Source organism: Epinephelus lanceolatus, chromosome 2 (assembly GCF_041903045.1).
Source record: "Epinephelus lanceolatus isolate andai-2023 chromosome 2, ASM4190304v1, whole genome shotgun sequence".
In the NCBI taxonomy this organism is placed as follows: Eukaryota; Metazoa; Chordata; class Actinopteri; order Perciformes; family Serranidae; genus Epinephelus; species Epinephelus lanceolatus.
In genome coordinates this window covers 1,715,425-1,738,889 of record NC_135735.1, presented here as the reverse complement: position 1 = coordinate 1,738,889, position 23,465 = coordinate 1,715,425, and the positions used below count along the sequence as shown (strand labels likewise).

General features: G+C 41.6%; 1 protein-coding gene across 2 annotated transcripts; it reads right to left on the bottom strand.

Moving 5' to 3' along the window:
* Positions 1–2,653: 2,653 nt before the first annotated feature.
* On the bottom strand, positions 2,654–23,426 carry cars1 (cysteinyl-tRNA synthetase 1). Of its 2 annotated transcripts, XM_078173095.1 has the most exons (23): positions 23,292–23,409; positions 19,250–19,477; positions 15,719–15,810; positions 15,072–15,160; positions 14,879–14,975; positions 13,606–13,704; positions 12,791–12,940; positions 11,731–11,871; positions 11,525–11,613; positions 10,186–10,307; positions 9,820–9,932; positions 9,564–9,692; positions 9,276–9,405; positions 8,428–8,531; positions 8,240–8,337; positions 7,071–7,260; positions 5,319–5,387; positions 4,914–4,995; positions 4,689–4,769; positions 4,394–4,461; positions 4,168–4,227; positions 3,999–4,082; positions 2,654–2,852 (listed from the first exon to the last, which is right to left on the bottom strand). In XM_078173095.1, the coding sequence occupies exons 1-23, from the start codon at positions 23,317–23,319 to the stop codon at positions 2,724–2,726; spliced, it is 2,472 nt and encodes an 823-aa protein (XP_078029221.1). In that variant the 5' UTR covers positions 23,320–23,409; the 3' UTR covers positions 2,654–2,723. The 2 variants fall into 2 exon arrangements, with proteins under 2 accessions (XP_078029221.1, XP_033481502.2); XM_033625611.2 differs by lacking the exon at positions 19,250–19,477 and having other exon boundaries at positions 23,292–23,426.
* Between the last annotated feature and the right edge of the window lie 39 nt (positions 23,427–23,465).

Genomic DNA, 23,465 nt, shown 5'->3' with positions numbered 1-23,465 from the left:
GATACAGGAAAGTATATGACAGCTCGTTCAGTATTTGTCAGGTAGATTTGAGTGTGAAGGAATCATCATCAAGTTTAGCCAACGATTCACTGATGGTCTTTAATAGTTTGGTCACCAGAGGAAAATATGGCGTTGTACGTTTCTGCAGAGCACTAATACATCTGTACGTCTCATACATATCTCTTAAGTGATGTGGTGTATGAGCTGACTGTGTCATGAGGAGGTGGAGGGTGGATGGTGTGACAGCTGGGAGATGCCTGACGGGCTGCAGACCGACAAACAAGAGAAGCACTTGTGATTCATTGCTGCGTGTCCGGCTACTTTTTAGTCACCAAATGTGGGTGTTTATTAGCGACCTGTTGTAGTTTCTCCAGGAGAGGTTGTGCCACTAGAAGCAGGTATTTTAAGCCAAATCAGCATCTTTTAACCACATCCTGAGGTTATGTTTTTGCCTGAACGTTACCACACGTTGACCGGAGTGTTGCTGAGATGTAAAGTTTCAACACACTCGCTACATCAGGGGGGTCAAACTTATTTTAGGTCATGGGCCACAAACACCAACGATTTGATTTCAGATGGCTTGGACCATTGAAACAATCGCACAGTAACCTAAAGGTAACATCAGCTCCAATATTTTCCCTTTTTTGTGTAAAGAATTAAAGTACATTCTGTCGACGTTCATCCTTTTACAAAACAGATGAACAGCCTGAGACATCTTAAGAAAATTAAGTGCAAACTCAACAGTGTATCTCAGTTTTTCCACGTTCACTCAGTCTGCTCCTCTCTGTCATGACACGTGCATTTATCCAAACATTTCCTGATACAAATTCTTTTGAACTGAAGCTGCTGATTGGCAATATTCTGCACAATGTTTAATATCTTCAAACATGGTCACAGTCAATATTCATTGTTACATCAGAGAGCTGTGTTCTGGTCGGGGTGGAAAAGCCTCTGCAACGCATTGTTCAACTTGCTGCTGAAGTATGACGCTGAATATATTAAACTGTGTGGACCTAAAACGAATGACAAAAGAGAAATCTGGACTAGTTGGGAACCACTGCTCAAACGTTTCACGTCCCTGTGCTACATAATAATGTATACATACGTACATGTGGTTTGCAGAAACGCACAATGCTGATATTTATTCTAGTGACTGGGTTATTTTTATTTCTGCATCAAGCGGCAGCAAATTTGTTTAATTACAATCACCTGTTATTTTTCTGCTCATATCAGCTGATACCGATTTGCATTTTGTGAGAGTCCATAAAAATAAAAGTTAACTGAACTAAAAGCTTTTTTTTTTTTTAAATAAAAGGTTTATATTTTTTATTTATATTTTTTTCAGTGGCAAATTTAAATGGTTGTATAAAGAAACAGAGGGAAAAAAAAAAATCACAAAAATGTCAACTCCACAAAAACTGTCGCGACAGATTCAATACTAGTCCAAACCTGTGTTCTGGAGCTGCAACAGTTAGTCCACTGACTGATGGACTAACAATTTCCAAAATTGGTGAACTGTTTGAGTAATTTTTCAGGCAAAGGTGCTGAATATTTGCTGGTTCAGCTTCTCCGATAATACGTGACAGTAAACTGAATATGTTTGGAGTTTTTTTTTGCATACCTTCAGCCTAACAGTAAATGAGTTAATTATGAGAATATGCTGAGTAGAAAGGATTTGGATAATAAGCTTCAGTTATCTTATTATTTTATTTTCTGCATTTTTTCCTTTTTTAATTGAATCCCTGGATGTTACTTGTTCTTTACAATGTGCATGACTTTTGGAAAATTGTTAACAAGGACTGAAACTAACAAACTAATAATATATATATACTTTTTGGTTTTGGGAAATTATATAACAACGTGCATTTTTTATGTTTTTAATCAAACCGAGAAAATAATTGCCAAATTAATTGATAATAAAAACACAATTAGTTGCAGCTCGAACACCTTCAGCCAATTAAAATCTCTACACACAGCTACAGACAGGCGACAGATGAAAGAAAAATCAGAATAAACGAGGAAACATAAGGAATGCAGATGTGTTCAAACACTGAGGGCTTTTATAATGAGTATGAGAATCATTGTTGGAGCCTTCAAACGAGACTCAGCACCTGTCGGAGGTTTTGTAAATCAAATGCTAAATGTGGAAACATGTTTTAGGAGATCGATGTTCATCCCTCCAGCAGAGCTCAGAGACATGAAGCTCTGGAGCTGTTCCGTGTTGGAACGTCTAAGTATTGTTTTTTCCTTTAACGTGTCACCCGTCTGTGCAGACTGGAGGTTTATCCTACATGACGCCTTTAACTCGTAGTAAGTTTAAAACACACAGTAAGAAATAAATGTACTCTTTTAACCGACTGGCAGTGCTACAGAGTTGCAGTCAAACATCTATAAAACATCTGGAGACAGTGAAGCAGAGCGCTGATGAGTTAGCGCTCTGCTTCACTGTCTCATCATAAAACTATTGTGGAGAAACAGAACAAGGAGGAAGTCTCCTTCACTCATGCTCCCCTCGACTTCATCATCCTCACTTTGATAAACGATGTGTGGACTTTGGTTATGAAGATTTTAACCGTCATTCTGAAATTAACTGAGAAAAAAAAAGTTGTTTTCTGGTCCGAAACAGATAAAGAGGAGACAAAGGCTGACTCAGCATCTCTGGCCTTGACATTTATTCTGTATGTTCTGTGTACGGTGGATGGCTCGGCAGTTTGTAAAGACACTCAGTTTCCGTTCTGGTCCATCTGCAGATACTCGTTGTGAAGTTTCTCCTGGGTCTCGTAGAGTTTGCGCAGCTTCTTGGCTTGTCCTTTGCTCAGCTCCTTCCCTTCCACATCGTGAGTGGGGAAACCCTGTGAAAGAAGATGCAAGTCTTAACATCACTCTGATCAGTTTCCATCTCGCTGCAGCACAAACGTAACACGACCTACAGATAATAAGGAAAATCAAACTCTCATCAATGTGTTTCATCTGCTGCCACGATGTGAACATCCTCCTGAGACCTCAGCTTTTGTTTGGTGAGCATTTTTTAATTTGGTCAGACGGACCTAATGTGTTGAACAGGAAGTAGTGTTTGCAAAAACAACAACAGACCGATGACCTCATACAGGACGATGGCTTTAATTTTAATATTCACAAGTGTGCAATAAAGTATAAAACTGCTCATGTTATGAGATGACGATAAATGTCCTAATGTCCTCAGATGAGTGCTTCCTGATTGACAGCGTCTTATCTTGTTTCTGTCACTAAAATTGGTCAAATTTGTTGCCGTATTAAACTCAAAATGTAATTACTCATAAATAAACAGGCTTCTACCACAACATGTGATCAGGTTTTGGACCTTGTCCACCTCTGTCCTGAGATCAGCTGCAGACTGACTTGGCAGAGATGGCTGCAATCTTGGTTTTACATGGATTGGTGTACTGTGCTCTTGCTGCCACTAGATGGCACAAAAAGTGTCCCTGAACAAGGACAACAGGTCTGAGTTAAACAGAATGAAGTCTAAGGTGCAGCAAACCCAAAGTGTGATGTCTTCATATGAGGACGCAGGGTCTCAGGAGGATATAAGGACCAGAAACAGCTGGCGGAGCAGAGTCTTCAGTCGGGTGCAGGCTCCCAGGAAAGCTGCTCCACCTTGCAACTGATTTTTCCCAGTGGCCACTGGTGGTAATGCAACAACTCAAAAAGCATTTTCCCTGTGGGCCACTATTATAAGAGACGTATGTGAAAGTGTTGACACCTCCAACTGCAAACAAGGTCAATTGTGACTCTTTCTATTCTGAATTTTTGAGCCATAATATTTATAAAACTTTCCTTAAGCCGAGAAAAGTGATTTGAAATCCATGACGTCATCACAGTGTAAAGCAATGGCTCGTTTGATTCAAATCTGTTTGATGAAGGTGTGAATGTCTAAATTCTTCTTCATCAAACTATAAGAATTCTTTACCTGGAAAAAAGCAGTGTGATTATCATGAGTGAAAAGTAGTCGAGGGTTTTACCGTTTCGTCGAATTTGGAATACTTGTCGGTTTCTGTGAGGAACATTTCACTTGGAGAAACCTTCATCTTCGCCAGTTTGGCCATCTGAAACAGAAACAGACGAGACGAGTGATGAAGATGTTTGATATCAGAGGAACAAAACGTCTCTGTATGGAACAAACTGAGGGACCTCTTGTTCCTCTTTCTTCTTCGCAGCTTCGTCCTTCTTCCTCTTCTTCTCTTCTTCCATCTGGGACAGAGAAAACAGAACTTTAACCAAAAGTCACTGAAACTGTGAGACGGCGTATCATCTCTAGCCAACAACTCTCTGTGCTTCTGATCTGTAACGTTGACAGGAAGTGACCACCATGAGACGGCGCATCATCTCTAGTCAACAACTCTCTGTGCTTCCGTACCTGTTTCTTCTCCTCTCGCTCCTTCAGTAATGTCTCCTTGTCCACCAGTTTCACCACAGTGGGCAGACCTGCAACACAGTCACTGTTTCATTAACCAGAGACTTTACGTCATTACGTTTTTACAAAAAGAGAAAGTGTTTCTGTGTTGATCCTCGTTTTTAAACCTTTTCAAATCAAGTTTTGGAGTCACTTATTTTTACAAAATGACCCACTCATGCTTATTGTGCATAAAAAGTCAAAGCCAATATATTTTCTTTAAAAACTGATGATTATCAGAATATTGAAGTTGTGTTACCTTCATGATCTTCCAGACGGACCCCCAGCTCCGGCAACGTATCGTCACGGATGACATCACACAGCTGCAGCAGCTCCATCACTGCATGAGTTTAACAAAGGACTAATTAAAACTGAAGGTAAAAAGAGACGTTTGCACCTTCTCTGATTTGACACTGACATGATGTTCTGAGCAGAGACTATAGGAGAACAGACGTTCAGACACTCACATGTAAAACATTCTTACCTTTCTGCTCCCGGGCAATTTTTCGGACTCCCTCTCTGAAGTCTGACAACACTGAGAGGTACGGCATCACCGTGCTCTCCAGCTGGCAAACACAGCAAAACAAGATTTTAATCAACTAAGGCATAAAAACTTTTTCTAGAACTGAAACAACAGACGTTTAGTCATTGAGTGGCAGCTGGGCGAGGCAGCTGCAGGCTGTCAGGGTTTGGTTTGTTGGGACAAACAGAGACACAGAATCTCTCACAGTGGGACGTTAGTGAGAGGACGAACACGTTGACACAAGATATTTTGATTATTGATTTCTTAGAAATGTATTCATGAGCAGTACATGTCTGGTGATAATCCTGAAACAATAATCATATTTCCATAAACAACAGAAGCAGAGAGAAGTGTCTCTTTACTCACATCAATGTTCTGAGTTTGTCCTCCGACTGGGAACCCGATGGGCTCCGATCCTTCAATGGCACCAAATATCTACATGACAACAGATTCATGTCACTGCTGATGTAACACACAGCAGGAAGTCATGTACACACAAATTTTCACCAATGATTGGAAGCTGTGTGCAAATGCTGCACACCAGACGGCCTGATGGTGGCGCTGGAATTAAGGCCCCAAATTAGATGTAGTAAAGGCCACGCCCCTCACACCATAAGTCAGATTCACTTGAAATCTGACGCACGAGTCCACCAGTTGTGCGCTCTCTGAAAAACACACAAGAACTAGATATTCTGCCATTTTGAATTTTGTTGAAAAACACATTTCTGACCCCTCCTGACTGTAGATCTGATTAGTACCAAATGTTCTGTGGATCATATTTGGAGCGAGGTTAACACGTCCAGCTGGTAGGAGGCCCCGGGGCAGACCCAGACAACACTGGGGGGATGATATATCTCTTCTGGTCTGGGAACACCTCGGGGCCCTCTAGGAGGAGCTGGGAAGCGTTGCTGAGGAGAAGGACGTCTGGGGTGCTTTGCTCAGCCTGTCGCCCCCGAGACCTGGCCCCAGATATGCGGTTGAAAATAAATGGATTGGTGAATGGTTATCAACAGTTATCAGAAGCTTGTTGATATCGCTGTGTTTTGAAGATATTGATCAATGATCTTTAAAAGGGGCGTGGCTCTGCACATAAATAGACCCAACTCCACAACAGGTGGTCAGTCATCATGAACCTTGAATTGAAATGTCTGGGTAAGTAACTTAAACATACCCTGAAAGTTTCTCTGAAGTCGACCACTAGGGGGCGCTACACATGCAAGTGGGTGTGGCACAACACAATCAGATGAGACGCCCCGCCCACTGTCTGCAGCTGCCTGACATGAGAGGGTCGTCACCTTGATGAAGCTCACCTGGGCCTGACAGCAACATTTTGATGTTGCTTTGGGGTCGGGGGTTTCACCATCTCCTGCTGACCCTACCTCACTGCTTGATACTCACTTTCCTGAACTCCTGTGAAGCCCCGCCCACTGCCTGCAGCTGGCTGACATGAGAGGGTCGTCACCTTGACTGAGCTCACCTGGGCTTCCAGGCTACAAGAGCTTCCCCTGCTCTCTCCCTTCCTGCAGCAAACATCCACCTGTCATGAAGGTTTGCACCTTCAACACCTCCACAGCTCACCTGTCACACACCCGTGCATGGCTTACTGACCGACACACTCCGTTTGTTATTTGTTCATTTAAGTTTAATAAATTTCAATTTCAGTCCACGCTGGCTTGAACCCCTGGAACGCCGCTTACAGCCATTTTATTTGTATTATTGTTTATGCTTGTGATTTGTTTACTTTGTTTGTGTATCTAATAGTTTCAACATAACAAGCACTTTTAAGGACCTCTTTAAAATCCAAGGGCTTTCAAGTTCTGTGTTTTTCTTTACTCCAAGCATTTTCAAGTACTTTCCAGACCCATGGCAACCCCCCCCAAAAAAGTACTGTAATGTCCTGAAAAAATCTGTAATGACTTAAAAGATGTAAAGGCTTTTGGGCGTGGTCACAGGTAAACGTGTGTGGTGTGGAAAGAAGTGCTTGAACGTCTCCACCCACAGAGGTCAGTGCAACAGTGCTTTCCCTCAATTCACTGATTTAGTGTAAACTTGCTCTGTGAAACACAGATTCGTCTGTGACGATCAGCGTGATGATGACAGCAGTCGAACCGTCCTCACCTTCATCATGTTGGTCAGATACACGGCGATACTCTCCAACAGCATGCGGTTGGGCCTCAGCTTGGCGGCCTTCCTGCCAGCGATGTAGGTGTTGCTCTGGCTGACCAGCACTCTCATCTCCTCCATGGCGGTGCGAGTGTCCACGTTGTCACACAGCGCCTCGTGGACGGCTGCCTTCCTGTCGTAGAAACTGGACGACACAAGAAACCCTTCAGCTGCTAGTTTTTCTTACTGGATCAAAGGTAGAGTTCGGATGAGTCTCCAGACAGCGACTACGATCACATGCACACTGATATTATCCCCAGTATGACAATATTGTGAATTAGATCAGGGTCATGTAAACAACATATTCTGTTTAATATTCTGAAGCATTTTCAGATGACACATGGGATATGTTCATACTTTCCAGGTTTTAGGAGCGTTCTTTAAGACATGTAAACAGCACCTTCAGAATATGTGTCTCATTTATAGACTGTATAAAACAATGGACGCAGCTACTGTGACATGACCCGTTGGTTTTTCTAATATCATTTTGAAGTTGGGCATTTTCACCGTCACCATCGTGGATTTTTGGAGCTAGAAGTGACCAAATGTGGACCAGAGGGTGGAGTCCCTTCTTAAACACTTTTATCAGGGTTATCAAATCAGTGAAGTCTGCTTAGGTCTGCAGAAAGTCCACCTGAGCCCCCTGTGGACTGGATGAAGTGTAGACTTGGACAACACTCCCAGACTTCCCGGGAACGCACCTGCAAAGTCTCCAAGTTGCGTTGAAGTCTGGACGTTTGGATTCAGCCAATAAGTCCAGTTTGCCATCTGAAAAGACTACAACTCCCAGGAGGTGGAGCTTCAGCCACCAGGGATGTGCACAGGTGTGTTGCATCCTGCCAGTGATTAGACTGGGGTTGGTTACTTTAACCAGTCTGTCCATTGTGGGCTCATGTTCCGTCTGATGAAGGTCTGATCGACTGAAAGCTTTTCTTTTAACGACCTGTTGGTTTCATGACTTGTCAGTTTTATTTTGTTGCCTTCTTACAGCACGTTGTTTTTGAAAAGTTCTTCATAAATACAGGTTTTTATTACAGGTCTTTTTTTAAAAAACAAACACGTCTGAAGAACTTGACTGTTTTAAGACCCTCAGATGTCTCCAGCTTGTGTTTTCACCATCTCACCTGTCGTTGAGCTCCACCTCTGCTGCCTCCCACTTCTCAAAGCGCCCGGTGATGTCAGTCGGAGCTCTCATGATGTCTTTCACGTTCAGGAAGAACTCCTGGTTGATAAAAAGGCACAAACAGCACATCAGTAAAACATTTACACCATCCTCTAAACTAAAAGGCCTGTTGGTCACATCGTCACCTACGTTCATTAACTTCTCGTACTGAACGGCAGACTCCATCGTGTTGGAAGAGTAGTCCAGGGTGTCTTTCCAGGAATGCATCAGGAAGGCCAGACGGAGCTGACGAGCTGCAGGACAACGACAAGAGAATCTTTTATGGATCGGATTCAGTAACAAAACACTCTGATGATAATCTGATCCCTCTGTGTTTGGATTAAATCATTGATCGATGATGTGTGAGACACTGTGATGTGAAACTGGCTGCTGTCTTCTACCACATGGTTCTATCAACGTCCACATGAAGCTCCGACACACACAGGAGACATTTCTGACGCCACATGTTGCACCACCACAACCTTTTCAGTTCAACAAAGTATTTAATGAGACTACAGACAATCTGATTTTCATTAAGTGCTGCTAAATAAGACCTGATGCTGAACTGTTGATGTGTTTTTTAAGTTTATTTGGTTTGATATGGACGTCACAGTGACACAGTGACATTAGACTTGTACACTTATGCACAGAAATCCATACACACTGTGTTTAGTGTTTGCGATTTGCAACACTTGTCCACACACAGGCTGACACATGTTGCATATGTCTGTAAAGCAATGCTGATTTCTGCTGCTAAACTTTGAATATGTGTTAAAGAGATACAGTTTTGGAGCAGCAGACGTGGACTCATCCTGCTGGAGGGAGGCTGTGTGTCAGAATATACTGGTTAAATATGCTGATGCTTAAAAAAAAACTCCAGATTTTTGGTAAAACTTTAAACTTCTTTGAGTGGATTATTTCTGTGAACAGATAAAAATAATATTAAAAGAGGCCTGACTTGCTGCTTCAATGATAATGAAACAGGTGTGATGACTCACCTGTGTTCTTTGCCAGAGCGTCTTTAATAGTGATGAAGTTCTTCAGAGATTTGGACATCTTGCAGCTGGCGATGGTCAGGTGTCCGGTGTGCAGGAAGTATCTGACCCAGTGGTCGTTCTCAAAGAAAGCCTGTCAGGGAAACAAACCGATAATGGTCCTTTACTTTCTCTTTGACTGGAAACAATTCATCATCTTTAATCATCTCAGCTCGGCCAGTTAATGTTCTGCAGAGACAAACAGGAGCAAATATTTCCAATAACAGACAAAGAAAGACTTTGCTTTAGTACCTCAGACTGAGCCAACTCGTTGTCGTGATGGGGGAATCGAAGGTCGACCCCCCCACCGTGGATGTCCATGGACGCTCCCAGGATCGAGCCGGCCATGGCCGAACATTCGATGTGCCAGCCCGGCCTTCCCTGTTCACAGCATTCAAAAGAACGGAAATCAAAGCTGCATCAGTCACAACAGGAGGTTCCTCAGTTTCTACTTTCTGGATCAAACTGTCAGTTCAGCAACACACCAACACTCAGAGTGACCTCTCACCTTTCCCCATGGAGAGTCCCATGAAGGTTCTCCAGGCTTGGAGGCTTTCCACAAAGCGAAGTCATTGGGGGACCTTTTCTCACTTAACCTGTCAGCAGAGATGCTCAGGTCTCCTGCAGGGCCACAAGACACACACAGAAGACCGACATGACGACAGCAACCCGCATATAAAAACACTAATACAGTTCAGCCACATGTTAAAACCTCTGTGTGCTAGATTGAAAGATTTCTGACTCTTAGTAGTCGGATCAAAAAAGACCCTACGGACTTATATTTTCTAGAAACAAAAACTTGAGCCAAAATCCTACGTAAAGAAACATTAAAAAAGAAAAAAGCTCCGTTGGTTAAAATGTGCAAACACTCTACCTTCTCCCTCTTGTAAAGCCTTCTGATCTCCGACCGCCTCTGGCACCAGTTTGGCGTACGAGTGCTGTGGACTGGTGTCAAACTTTGCAGTGTTGAAGTACACAGAACCGTTTGATTCATACCTGAAAACATCAGAAAAAATAATAATTAAAACTGTTCATTTAAAGCTTAACTTCAGTATTTTTCAATCTGGACCTTTTTTCCATGTTTTAGTTTCTAAGTGACTGATGGGAGCAACAAGCTTGAAATTGTTGCAGCACTGAGAGAGAGCGCAGCAGCTGGCAGCAGTGAAACTGTGCAGTAACCACTCAGAGCATGTTCACACAGACAATGTTCGTCCACTCAAAGTGTTTTATTAACTAACAGATTGCTGATAGTTTGCCACGGTGCCTCTCAGGACCTCAAGTGAGACTTGAAGTGTGTCTTTTTTCCATTTATGTTCTGCCTCTCGATGTAGTTTCCTGAGAGCATGGGTCTGACTATTCAGCCATAGCTGACTTATAGTGCGAGGTGTTCAGAGTGTGAGAGGGGCAACAGAGTCCAAAATGTCTCCACAAATTGAATTAAACTCTGTGATTAGTTGTTCTGTGCTCAAGTGAAGGGGACGGCCAATTACAGTATTTAAAAGAGAGGAGGCAGTGGAAGCATCTTTAAAATGACTTGCTGTGGATTAATTTACAGAGCAGGAGTAACAGACAGGTAACTCAGGGTTGGGAACATTGTGAAACAGGGTGGAGAACATGCTACGCCTGTGGTCAGAGACCCAAAGCATCCACATTCAGAGAGGTAACAGTCAGGCCAAGTGTGAATACTAAGTCCAGGGAATAGTCACAGTTATGAGCTGGGATGGAAACATGCTGAGTAAAGTTAAAGGAGTCGATTGTTCCAAGAAATTCAGCAGCCCTTGCTCTGGTTTGAGTCCACGCGATTAAGATTTTGTCAAAGTTTAAAACAACTGATGATAAAAACTCAGTCAGGCAGATGGCCTTGTGTTTGGGGGAGCGATACACAGCTACACATATGACGGGGTCTGCACCTCCTGTTTTACACATAAAAACCTCAAAACTGGTGTAAACGTGAGAAGCAATCTCTCAACACCTCTAAGCCTGGGAGAGCTGAAAGGCTTCGTGGTCTTAATGAACGTGCACTGACGGTGTGACATTAACATCACAGATTGTTTTGTTGCTGCCGGCTGCAGCGCTCTCTCCTCAGAACTGGACCGATTTAAAAAATCTTTGTCTCCATTAGTCTCTGTGATACAGAAACACAGTAGGGTATCAAAGTTACCCTTTAACAACTGACACTGTGGGCGTAATATAAACTGTTAACTCGTCCTCACCCGTAACCATTCAAGATGACCTTCTCCACAAACTCCACAATCTCCGGCACGTATTCACTGACTCGAGTGAGAACGTCTGGAGGAAGAACCTGCAGGTCACAAAGATCATTTATGCACAGTGACAACAATATGACAGTGAACACCACATGACCTGAAACATTGTATTTCTGGGACCTTGTGAAACACTTTGCGTTGCTTCTACTCACATTCAGAGCCTCCATGTCCTTATGGTACTCTCCCTCCCAGAATTTCGGGAGGATGGAGAAGATTGAATTCTCTGTGACTTGACTTCCAAACTTCTTGTCCAACCAGTCAGACAGCAGGTCCTTGGAGTTCTCCAACAGCACCTTAGAAGAGAGAAAGAAAATATTAAAGCCCAGAAAATGTTTTTCTTTTTTTTTTCTTTACAGTAACTGATCAATTTCACTGATCAATCACTCTGACATCTCTCCACTTTGTGCATGTATAGGTCCTGTTTGTGCATGTGTGTGTCTTTCGGACCTGTGTGTAATTGACAGCAAGAGTGAAAAAATTGAATTTCCCCTCAGGGGGATTAATAAAGTGTATAAAATTAAAAATGTATCCATCAGCACTAACGACTGTATGAAATAATGGGCACAGCCACTGTGACATCACCTATTGGTTTGTGGACTCCTGTTTTGAAGCCTCAAGTTTGAATTTTCGGCTGTCACCATCTTGTTTTTTTGGAGCCAGGAGTGACCACATTTGGATTAAAGGGTGGAGCTTAAGAGGTTACACATTACTGCGCCTCTGTCCTGACAACCTTTCTGTCAGACAGTGAAATGGAGCCATTACATCACTCTCTTCAAAGTCAGACTTCTTGAGCTGCTGGTCTATGCTGCCTCCATCAATCTGTCTGTGTTATTGTGTTGCTTTGGGTGTATGAAAGGGTTAATTCACATCCACCATAGTCACAACCAAACGTTACTGATGGAGGCAGCAGTCGACCAGCAGCTCCTGTGTTCATTGAGCTAAAATTACTGTGGCTTTGAAGAGAGCATAGCTGGGGAACTGAAGCCTGATCAGGCTGTTTGACGTAAAAGGTAAAGCCGTCACAATTTAAGCTGATATTGATTTATTTAAGTGTCTAAAATATATTTTACTGCTGCACCCGTCCACAGCAGCTTCTGTGGTTGCTTCTCCAAACAGGGAGCATGCCGACCGTCATCTATAGACCTCATACAACCCCACTTCAAAAGATCCGAACTATCCCTCTGAGCCAACTCCACGTGTGCTCCATCTCACCTGGGCCAGAGGTTGTACGACCTCATCTGCTGCTTTGCCCTCCATCGCTGCCTGCAGGGGCTGCAGAGCGGCGGTCACAGCAACGTCCAGCCTCTCCAGCATCTGCTTCTTATCAGGGTCCGTCGTTGAAGCCAGGTAGACCCGGAAGGGCTGAGACAGACACACACACACACACAAGTGAGTAAGTAAAAAGACAGAAGCCTGCACATGATTTAAAGTTGTAAAATCATCAATATTACGATTTTGTGTTTTTACTGTTAAACTTCTCTTGAAGATATTCACACTCAGAGTCGTGTCTGTTTGTCTGATGCAACAGTACACAGGTAAAGTGTCTGACCAATCACAGCGGGCGGTGGTTAACCTGTCTCTTCCCAAACATCTGATCTGATAAACTTTACGGCCCCACACGGAAACTCACAGGCTGCAGAGGTCGTTAGAGTTTCATTGTAGCTGCAGGAAAAGAGTTTCTTTTTTTAACTACACTTTCTGTTCAGAAAGGAAACTGAACAATGCACAGGGTGGTGGCCCTCTTCACATTAAGGTCAATAACTTAATACAGACAGACTTCTGCATTCAGTGTCAGATTAATTAATGTGTTTACTGAGAACAATGAGCGAGTGAATACAGTTTGTGTCACTATAAGTGCAACAAAACATGTTTGTGTCCAAGCACAGATCAGTCTGTCAAATAAAAAGCAGAGTTGATTGTACATTAACTCCTCCTCTGTCAGCTGTTTGGACACACAGAGAGTTTAACCCCATCACTGAGGCTGTGACTGTCGTTGTCTCTCAGACCGCTCTGGAGTTTGTTCTCACCTCTCTGGCGCTCAGGACGTCCTGCAGGATCTGAGCAGCTTGCGGCTGCTTCTCCTTGTACTGGTCCAGGAGGTAGTTCTGTCGGGCTCGCTTGATGATCTGAGACAGGAAGACAAAACACGAAAGGAAATGTAATGAGATGCTCTGTATGGAACTGCTGCTAAAAAGGGACAGATTCTGCTCATTTTCAGGTTCATACTTGTAATTTGGGATTCTACATGTTTACATGTTTAAATGTTCAAATAACTTTTTAATTTCCTCATCCTGTCCTGTATCCACCCTCCATCTGAGACGCTCTGTTTAAGCCCCAGACTCTTTAAAACCTCCTCCTGAAAACGCCCAGTTCATCAGAGATAATAATAGTGCTGCAACTTATCGATTATTTTCTTGATTAATCGATAAGTTATTTGGTCGATAAATGTGAGAAAATGGTAAAACACATTTATCAGTCAGACTAGTGAGGACTAGTCAAACTGATGCATTGAGAACTGATGAAGCTGCTTGGACAAGAGGCGAAACGTCTTCTAGACAAAATCAAAGTCCAGTTGCCTACGATTTAATTGTTGCCACAATGGAATTGACCTGGATAAATGAGAATATCCACAGACGTTTATCAGTGTTTCCTAATGCCCTGATGACGTCCTCAAATGTCTTGTTTTGTCCAACAATCCAAAGACATTCAGTTTACCGTCACAGAGGAGGAAAAAACAGAAAATATTGACATTTAAGAAGCTGGAATCAGATAATTTTGACTTGTTTTATCTTTTAAAAAAATTACTCAAACCAATGAACTGATCATCAGATTTGTTGGCGATTCATTTAATAGTTGACAACTGAACAATTAATTGTTGCAGCTCTACAGTATGTATTAATAACTACAAGCCAATTAAAAGTTTAATATCCTATCTTAAATGTTTCCCCTGATCTCTGATGCCAGGATGTTTTATTGTGATCCTTAAAAAACACTTTACAGATGTGAAAATGAAGGTATGAGGAAGATATGATAATATGAGGACAACATTGAAGGTGTGACGCATTTGTTTTATTCCTGCCGTCATGTTTTTGCCTTTCAGTTGGCTTTAAAAAGACGTTCACAAACATGAGAAGTGTTTCCTCTTCTGTATTAAACGCTGCTGTAAAACAGATTTTTGACGTCAGGATGATAGAAAGTCTGAGTCATGACGATTTGATCTCTGAGGACAAAACTGTAAACAGGAAAAGAAACATAAATGATGTGAAATAAACAGGTTTATGTAAAGTGTCTGTGACTCACTTTGTCATCTATGTCTGTGATGTTCATGCAGTAGAGGACGTCGTATTTGAAGTAGTCCTTCAGGATCCTTCGCAGGATGTCAAAGGAAATGTAGGACCTGAACAGAGCGACGAATCAGGAAATCTTATTACAGCAGAATATAAATTAATGAAAACAGTTACATGTTGAATCCTTTTAGCTGTGACATGTTTACCTGGCGTGTCCCATGTGTGAGGCATCGTACACTGTCGGCCCGCAGCAGTACCAAGTCACCTTGTTCCCTTTCTGGGGAACAAACAGCTCCTGAAACATAAAAATGACGACAATGTCATCAACGAGTTCATCACAGAATAATCTGAGAATTATGCTGCATTCAGGTGCTGCTCACATGGTCCTGTTTCCTGAGTCTGGAAGTTGTTCTCGTCACACTTCAGTGTGTTCATGAGCTTTTAATGTGGAAACAAGACGCACGCTACAAAAGAAGATGTCTTGTATTTTTCGTGCTTAGAATGTTGAATGTCCCAGTGAGGATTCATGTTGCTGAAACAGTTTGGAGCTTTTTGTTTAAATGTGACTGCGTCTCAGTCTTGTTTCTGCACCATTACACCCCCTCAAACAACTACCTAGACTTTATTTAATCAGGAAGTCACGCTGAGATCAAGATCTCAATTAACAAGTGAGCTGTGAGTACAGAGTAAAAGAATCAAATCCTTGGTGTAGGTGTGAAAATTAATATTAAGGAATAAAATATAAGCACATCATCAGCTCCTTCTCTGTTCTCTGTCTTTGTTAAAGAGTTGATTCTTCCTGAGACAGTGAACACACACGCTGACGAGGAGCTGACCTTTGCCTCCATCTTACCTTCGCTCTCGTCAAACTGTTGTACAGTTTAAGTTGGGGAACATCTGTTCCTGCTGGTGGAGACCAGGGGGGCTGAACCCGCTTTCCCTTCGCTGGAACAAAACAGAAAAATCATTATAAAAGGCTAAAATTAATCTAAAGTGACATAAAAAGGCAGTTTTAAAACACTTCCTGCTTCTTTAATGCTTTACAGATTTTAAAGCCTCCATGTGAAGGATTTAACTGCAACTGTTTAAACTGGGATTGTCCAGTTTTTCTGCAGATGAAAACTTAACAATGCTGATTTGAATGACGTTATTCTCACATAATATTTCACACACAGAGGCTTTAAATTTAACACACGCTGTCAGTACACAGTCTGACAGATAGAGAAACACACGACTGCACACAACAAGAGAAACACTGGAAGAAAGGTTAATACAGGTCTGAATTTTTGCCCCCTTGCATCAGTAATTCACCATTACTGTCAAATGTGGCTGAAACTATCGATCGTTTTCACTGTCAATTGATTGTTTGGTCTGTAAAATATCAGAAAGAAGTGATAAAGGCCGTCGGCAATGTCTGACCAACAGTCCAGAACCCAAAGATGTTGAATCTACTATAGTAAAACAAAGAAAAGTTGCAAATATGACCTGAGAAGCTGAAGAGGGTCTTTATCTAAAACAAGAAACTGTTGCAGACGCTTGTCTGATATTTGACTAATCAATTAATATTAATAAACACTAAATGTTTCAGCTCTACTGTGACCAAAAAGTATCTGCAAATTTCAAGTATTATTATACTGATTGACGTCATACTGAAGCTGTGACAGAGTGAGTACATGATGAATCCATATATGTCGACACAAGGGAAAAGTAACAACTAGAGAACTCACCAAGAAGTTTTTTATTTTCCTTAAACTGAATTCTTAAAAAATAAAAATTCAGTTAAAAAGACGCAGAGCACACCTCGTAAATTAAAGTTGTATTTGCTTCATAATCCCGACTGCATCCTGCTTTTAAATCACAACGTAATAAAAAATGTTTTACCTTAAAAATGATGTTATTAATTTGTTTTTACTGAATCTGGTTTATTTGTTAAAAATCTATTTCATTTTAATTTTTTGTATTTATTTCAGTTTCAGTTTTTTTCTGATGTCTAGATTTTATTTTCATGTCAGTGAATTGTTTCTAACATTTTTTTTAATAAACAATCAGCTGTGAGGGTCCAGAGGACAGAGGGATGTCGTCTGCTGTAAAGCCTCTGAGGCAAACTGTGATCTGTGATATTGGGCTTTATAAGACAGATGAATTCAATTGAATTGAAAGGACGGCAGAGGAGACACCCACACACTGATGTAACTGTGCTCAAAGCCACTAAAAGGTCCACAGGCTGAGATCATGCAAAAACAGTCTATTTATTTAAGAAATCTGTGCACGACAACATGCGCTCAGAGTGCACAAAAATCAGTGTTTGTCTTGTCTTGTTGTTGTAGCGACGTGCCCAAGACAAACTTTCTGTCGCTCCAAGTCGGTGCAGTGTCACAGCAGCCCTGAGACGGTTTCAGTGAACTAAATGTTTGTTCACACCTAGTTTTAATTTTCAGTTCAGTGTTAGCTCACTATAATAATAATGCAGCTCTGACTGTAAAGCTTTAAAGGAAATATTGACCTTGTTGTGCAGAAAACAGCAGAAGTGAAGCACTGAATACTTCCTCGACTGTTTTGCACAACTGTAGAGATGAATGTTTTCTGTCATCTCAAACACGGAGGTTAAAGGGAGAGTTTGGATCTTTGGAGTGTGTGAGGGACTCATCCATAGTGAGTGTAGTATCTATGGTTGATGCCAGTCGGCACGCCTCCAGTTTGGAGAAACAGACAGAAGTACCGCCATGAGAGCTCATCAGTGTACAGCTGTGGACAAGGTCAGCAGCAAAACATATTTTAGACACCTTAAAAAGTATTATCAGTTTGAGTGTACGCTATGTTTAGAATATTTTTAATGGACAAAATTTCAAATTTTTCCACAAGGAAAGGACTTTTTCTCATCATTTAACTTCAAAACAAAGTGTGTTTTTCACCTGCGGTCCTTCCACAGTGGACCTGTGACCCACCAGTTGGGAACCACTGTTTCAGACTAATTCCATGACTTTCCCAGGTTTTCCATGACCATAGGAACTCTGATATTTTCATTGCTTTCCCTTTCTGTCAGACAGTGATTTCTGATAAGGGAAGCTGTTAACGGCTTCAGTTCCCCATCTACGCTCTCATAAAGTCCACCAGTGACTTTACCTCTCTGAACACAGGAGCTGCTGGTCGACTGCTGCCTCCATCAGTCACTGTGTTTGTGTTACTGTGTGACTTTGGTGAATCTGAATTAACCCTTTAAAACACCAAAGTCACACAGCAACACAAACTGATGGAGGCAGCAGTCGACCAGCAGCTCCTGTGTTCAGCATGCTACAATCACTGGTTTTCTCAGTGGAGTCTGGCTTTGAAGAGAGAGATATGACGGCTTCATTTACCTGTTGGAAATCACTGACACTAAGGTAAAGCAGTGAGAATATTCTTAATATAATGTACACTTACACTGATACTAACTTTTTAGGGGTCTAAAACATGTTTTGTTGCAGCCTGTCCACAGCAGGACATCGCTGAGCTTCTGTGTCGGTACGCCTGTCTGCTTCTCCAAACTAAGAGACTGACGTTTACTGTAGGTAACACACTGACTGTAGATAAGTGCCTCATACAACCCCATTTGAAAAGATGTGAACTATCCCTTTAACATGTCTCCTTCTCCAAAGTAAACACGTCAGTGAACAGGAGAAAAATGACTATTTTCAGGGAACTCAAGCTGGGACAGTTATGCTCATTTGCTCAGCTCTAATCTCCAGTAAAACAGCTGCTGCAATGTGAGAAATGATGGAGCTGTACGTTAAAGTTAGTTCACTCTGACTGCTCTGGAGCAGACAGCACAATCTGCTCGTTTTGTCCTTTAGTCGGTGCAACCAGTGTGACGTGAATCATCTTATTCTCAAAGGAATGCAGCTGAACATGTTCAATTAGTGAAAACACACACTTTAAAACCAGGAGAGCAGCAGCTGTCAAAGCCACACAGAGCCCAAACTCCCAGTGAGGACGTTCAAATGTCTCTGAACACATGCAGTGCAACTCTGACACACACTGTATCTGATTTCCTGTAAATGTCACACATCTGTGTCTGCAGAGCACTGCAGGTTTTGGGTAGCAGAACTCTTTGGACGCTTTGTTTAAACAGTGATAAACTAACTCTCACCTGTGCTCAGCTACAGGCAACACACACACACACACACACACACACACACACACACACACACACACACACAGGTGAAAGAAAGCTGCAAATGTATTCATTCCAATGCAAAATAATTCTGGGTTCATGCATGTCAGTGTCTGCAGGGGGCCGGTTAGAGCTGCTTTAGTTTCCTAATGTTTCCTGCCTCAACATCCAGGCCGGTGCGTGAGGGAGCGTGAGCACGTCTAAGCCTGTTCATGCCTTCAGCTGTCTACTCACTGCTGCTCAGAGGGCTGAGGTCCTGCTGCAGGGCGGCTATGTGTCTGTACCAGCGCAGAGCGTGGACATGCTGCGGATCTGGGGGCCTGCGGAGGAGCTTAAAGGCTTTCTGGTCGGCCTGGGAGGGGCTGAACCCAGCCAGGTAGCTGCGTGAGGTTAGGTAGTCATTCAGGGCCGCTGCCAGCGCGGCCTCCTCATTTATCTGTAGCAAGAAGCCAAACTCAAAGGCTGCAGAAACAAGAGGGCAAATATTCGCAGAGAATTACCGACGAGCCTGAGAAACAACAACAGGGACCACAGCCAACACCGGCCGGGTTTATCAGCAGGTCGGCACACTTCAAATTATGTGACAAAAATCTTTAACTGAAATCCCACAGATTATATGACACACTCTCCTGATGTCCCAAAGAGCAGACAGCCTCATATTTTAACTCTGACTACAGATGTTTCTCCTCTCAGTGTCACGTTAAAACTTCAGAAGATTTTCAGATGATGTTTTGCGTGCTGTGGAGTTAACAGAGAAGTGGTGGTATTTTTATTTCAGTACAGATGTTGGAAGTTGCAACAAGTGCTGTCACAATACTTGATATTTATGACTTCAATACCTAGAAAACTATCTATATTCAATACCAAATTGACACTGAGGGCATACATTTGTTTTAATTCTTATCAAGAAATAAATACAACAGGGCTTTAACATGATAACTGTGACTTTTCTTTTGTTGGTGAGGAGCCGAGAACAAAAAGAGAGAATGAGAAAGTGCAGCTGCAAAATGAAACATATCAATAAACCCATATATCTGATGCCTGACGACAACACTAAGAGCACTGAAGACATCTTAGAGCAGTGTGCAACATATCAGAGTTAACGCTGCCTCTGGCCATGGTGCTGGATGCACAGTTCTCACTGTAGGGCCTGAAACAGGATGTGAACCAGAGACTAAAGCAGAAAATGTCTCTAAATGTGATTTGAACACATGATGAAGGTAAGTTAACTACTGTATAATATAAAAAGTACCACCTCACTTCTCCGTCCACGCACAGTGAGACAAAGTGTTTCCTGTCTGGTCTCCACCCTGTTCCCAGAAACCAGCAGTGCCTGAAATGGACCGGCCCAACTTTCCAAACACACTCAGAGTGAAACTCAAACAGTCAGAATGAAACTTAGATCTACTTTCTCCATCCACACATAAGCAATAAATCCTGAGACTGACAGTGAAACAAAGTCAGGAAGGAACAAAGTGAAGCTGCGAGTGATGGATGGAGCAAAGTGACAGATGAGACAACACGTCCTGCCTGGACGATCCCGCAGGATAAATTACACCAAAACATAAAACAGAAATGAACGTGGTTCTTTGGCAGCTCTTAAATCAAACTCTCATTAAAATAAGGAGACATGCGTTTCTCTCACCTCTGTAAGCTTTGATAAAATATGGCAACCGCTCATGTCCCATTTATCCAGAATCGGCAAAAGTGTTTTCATGTATGTGTACATGCTTCATCATAACAACATATGAGTAATATGTGTATGTATATCTCATTCTGTAGACAGTCAGAACATCCTGCTGGTCGTACAGCCTGTGAGAGCTTTTTTTTAAATTTAGTTTTGTTCTTTTTTTGTTCATCTCTGAGGGGTGGCTGACTTGTAGCTGTACTGTTTGTGTAAAAATCTGAAAATCTATAAATAAAATATCTTAAAAAATGAGGAGACATGCAACAAAGGTCAAAAACCAGATTTGAACCAGGGGTGTAGAGGTTAGGGAGACCGCTAGGCCTCAGTGGGGGGGTAACAGGTTTTGTTTTTATGAGTGACAGGGACAATGGATTGTTTCACAGCAGACATGTGGACATGTACAGACAGGTCCACAGTCCGGTGACGGTCCAGGGACCAATTTTAATTTTTCTCTTCACCTCACAATCGCAGGATGATCTGACAGATTACAGGGAGGAACTACACAGGCACCAACGTGTTTCCATAATCTGACGTAAACTAAGTAATGAAGTCAGAAAAATGTATTTATAAAATGCTCTTTCACCTGAACTGAGTTTGTTTTCATAGGCTGTCTTATTCTTCTAATTATGGCTTATAATACTGCTACTACTAATAATAATGATACAACTAAATCCAGCAGGGTGTCGGGACTTTTGGCACTTGAACCATAAATATAATGTTTGCAGACATGAGTGACACAAGGTGAAACTGTCAAACAGAAAGTTAACGGATCAAACTGGATGATGCAACTGAGCACAACTGAAAGTAAAAACAAATGCATCAAAACTTTAATAATAATTTAACATAAACTCAAACTCAAATTAAAGTTAACTCCTGCAGATTATATAACACAAACCCTCTGTGTCCTAAAGGAGCAGACAGGCTCATATTTTAACTCTGACTACAGATGTTTCTCCTCTCAGTGTCACGTTGGAACTTTATCATTATTATTATTATTATTATTGTTATTATTATTATCATTATGATTATTATTACTACACAAGTGAACCCTGCAGGGTGTCATGTCCTTAGGTATTAATACCTTTATTATAATATTAGCAGACATGAGTGACACAAGGTGAAACTGTCAAACAGAAACTAAACGGATCAAACTGGATGATGCAACTGAGCACAACTGAAAGTAAAATCAAAGACATGAAGGATTTAACTTAAAAAATTAATAATAATTTAACATAAACTCAAACTCAAATTAAAGTTAACTCCTACAGATTATATGACACAAACCCTCTGTGTCCTAAAGGAGCAGACAGGCTCATATTTTAACTCTGACTACAGATGTTTCTCCTCTCAGTGTCACGTTGGAACTTTATCATTATCATTATCATTATTATTATTATTATTATTGTTATTGTTATTACTGCACTTTGGTATTATAACCTTTAATAAAATATTAGCAGACATGAGTGACACAAGGTGAAACTGTCAAACAGAAAGTTAACGGATCAAACTGGATGATGCAACTGAGCACAACTGAAAGTAAAAACAAATGCATCAAAACTTTAATAATAATTTAACATAAACTCAAACTCAAATTAAAGTTAACTCCTGCAGATTATATGACACAAACCCTCTGTGTCCTAAAGGAGCAGACAGGCTCATATTTTAACTCTGACTACAGATGTTTCTCCTCTCAGTGTCACGTTGGAACTTTATCATTATCATTATCATTATTATTATTACTATTATTATTATTGTTGTTATTGTTATTACTGCACTTTGGTATTATAACCTTTAATAAAATATTAGCAGACATGAGTGACACGAGGTGAAACTGTCAAACAGAAAGTTAACGGATCAATCTGGATGATGCAACTGAGCACAACTGAAAGCAAAAACAAAAATTAAAAATTTAAGGTATAGATAATAAACTCTTATTATTATTATTATTATTATTGTTTTTATGTTTATTGGTATTAATGTTTCCTGGAAATATCAACAGCCAACCAGGTCTAAAATAACATCTGCCCAGATGTGGACACAGCCGTTATTAGAGCTGCAGCAGTTCAGTAATTGAAACAGAATAAATATGTTTATTTATTTCGGGTCATATATAGTTTACAGTGTTGTGGTCACATCAGCCTGTTTTGCCCTGTTGCATTTTATTTCTATAATAAAACATGACACACTCTGGCTGCTCTGATAAACGATGAGCTTTAACTCATTTTCATCAGTCCACAGATTTTCACTTCATCACAGGCGCTTGGTTCAGTTTTCTTTTACACACCAAACAAACAGCATATAAAATATTAATAACTATAAGCTGACAGTTTTCACTCAGAGCAGCTGTCAGGTGTTGTTGACCTGCTGACACTTTAAATGATCAGATAGTTTAAGGGGCTTTGGTCTGTCATTCACTGCCCGGTTACCTTTAGCTTCAGCACCATGGAGCTAACAGAGCTAACGTTAGCTTATTAACTGTGACACTTTGTAGAGACACACATTAACCCGAGCTGTCTCAGCGTCCTCTCGGCTTCACAGCTAACGTGTCCACACACACGGTAAAACAAAGCCAAACATAAGTGACTGTACCTGTCTCTGCTGAGGTCGACATAGCCATAGTGCTGCGGGGTTGGATGCTGATGCAACAATAACGTGTCCGGAAGAAGAACCCGGGTGCTATATACTAACAGTAGGAACCGGAACCACTGTGTTCGGACCTGAGAGCGGGGGGACGTTAATAACTGACGGTTCCTTCAGGCGGCG

Bases quoted from the DNA above. Each gene is read 5' to 3' on its own strand.
- cars1 (XM_078173095.1), bottom strand. From the start codon at position 23,319: ATGGCTATGTCGACCTCAGCAGAGACAG. The intron at 8,532-9,275 runs GTGAGTCATCAC...GTTGTCCTGCAG, and splicing joins CGCTCTGGCAAAGAACACAG to CTCGTCAGCTCCGTCTGGCC. The intron at 5,388-7,070 runs GTGAGGACGGTT...GTTGTCATGTAG, and splicing joins ATCTGACCAACATGATGAAG to ATATTTGGTGCCATTGAAGG.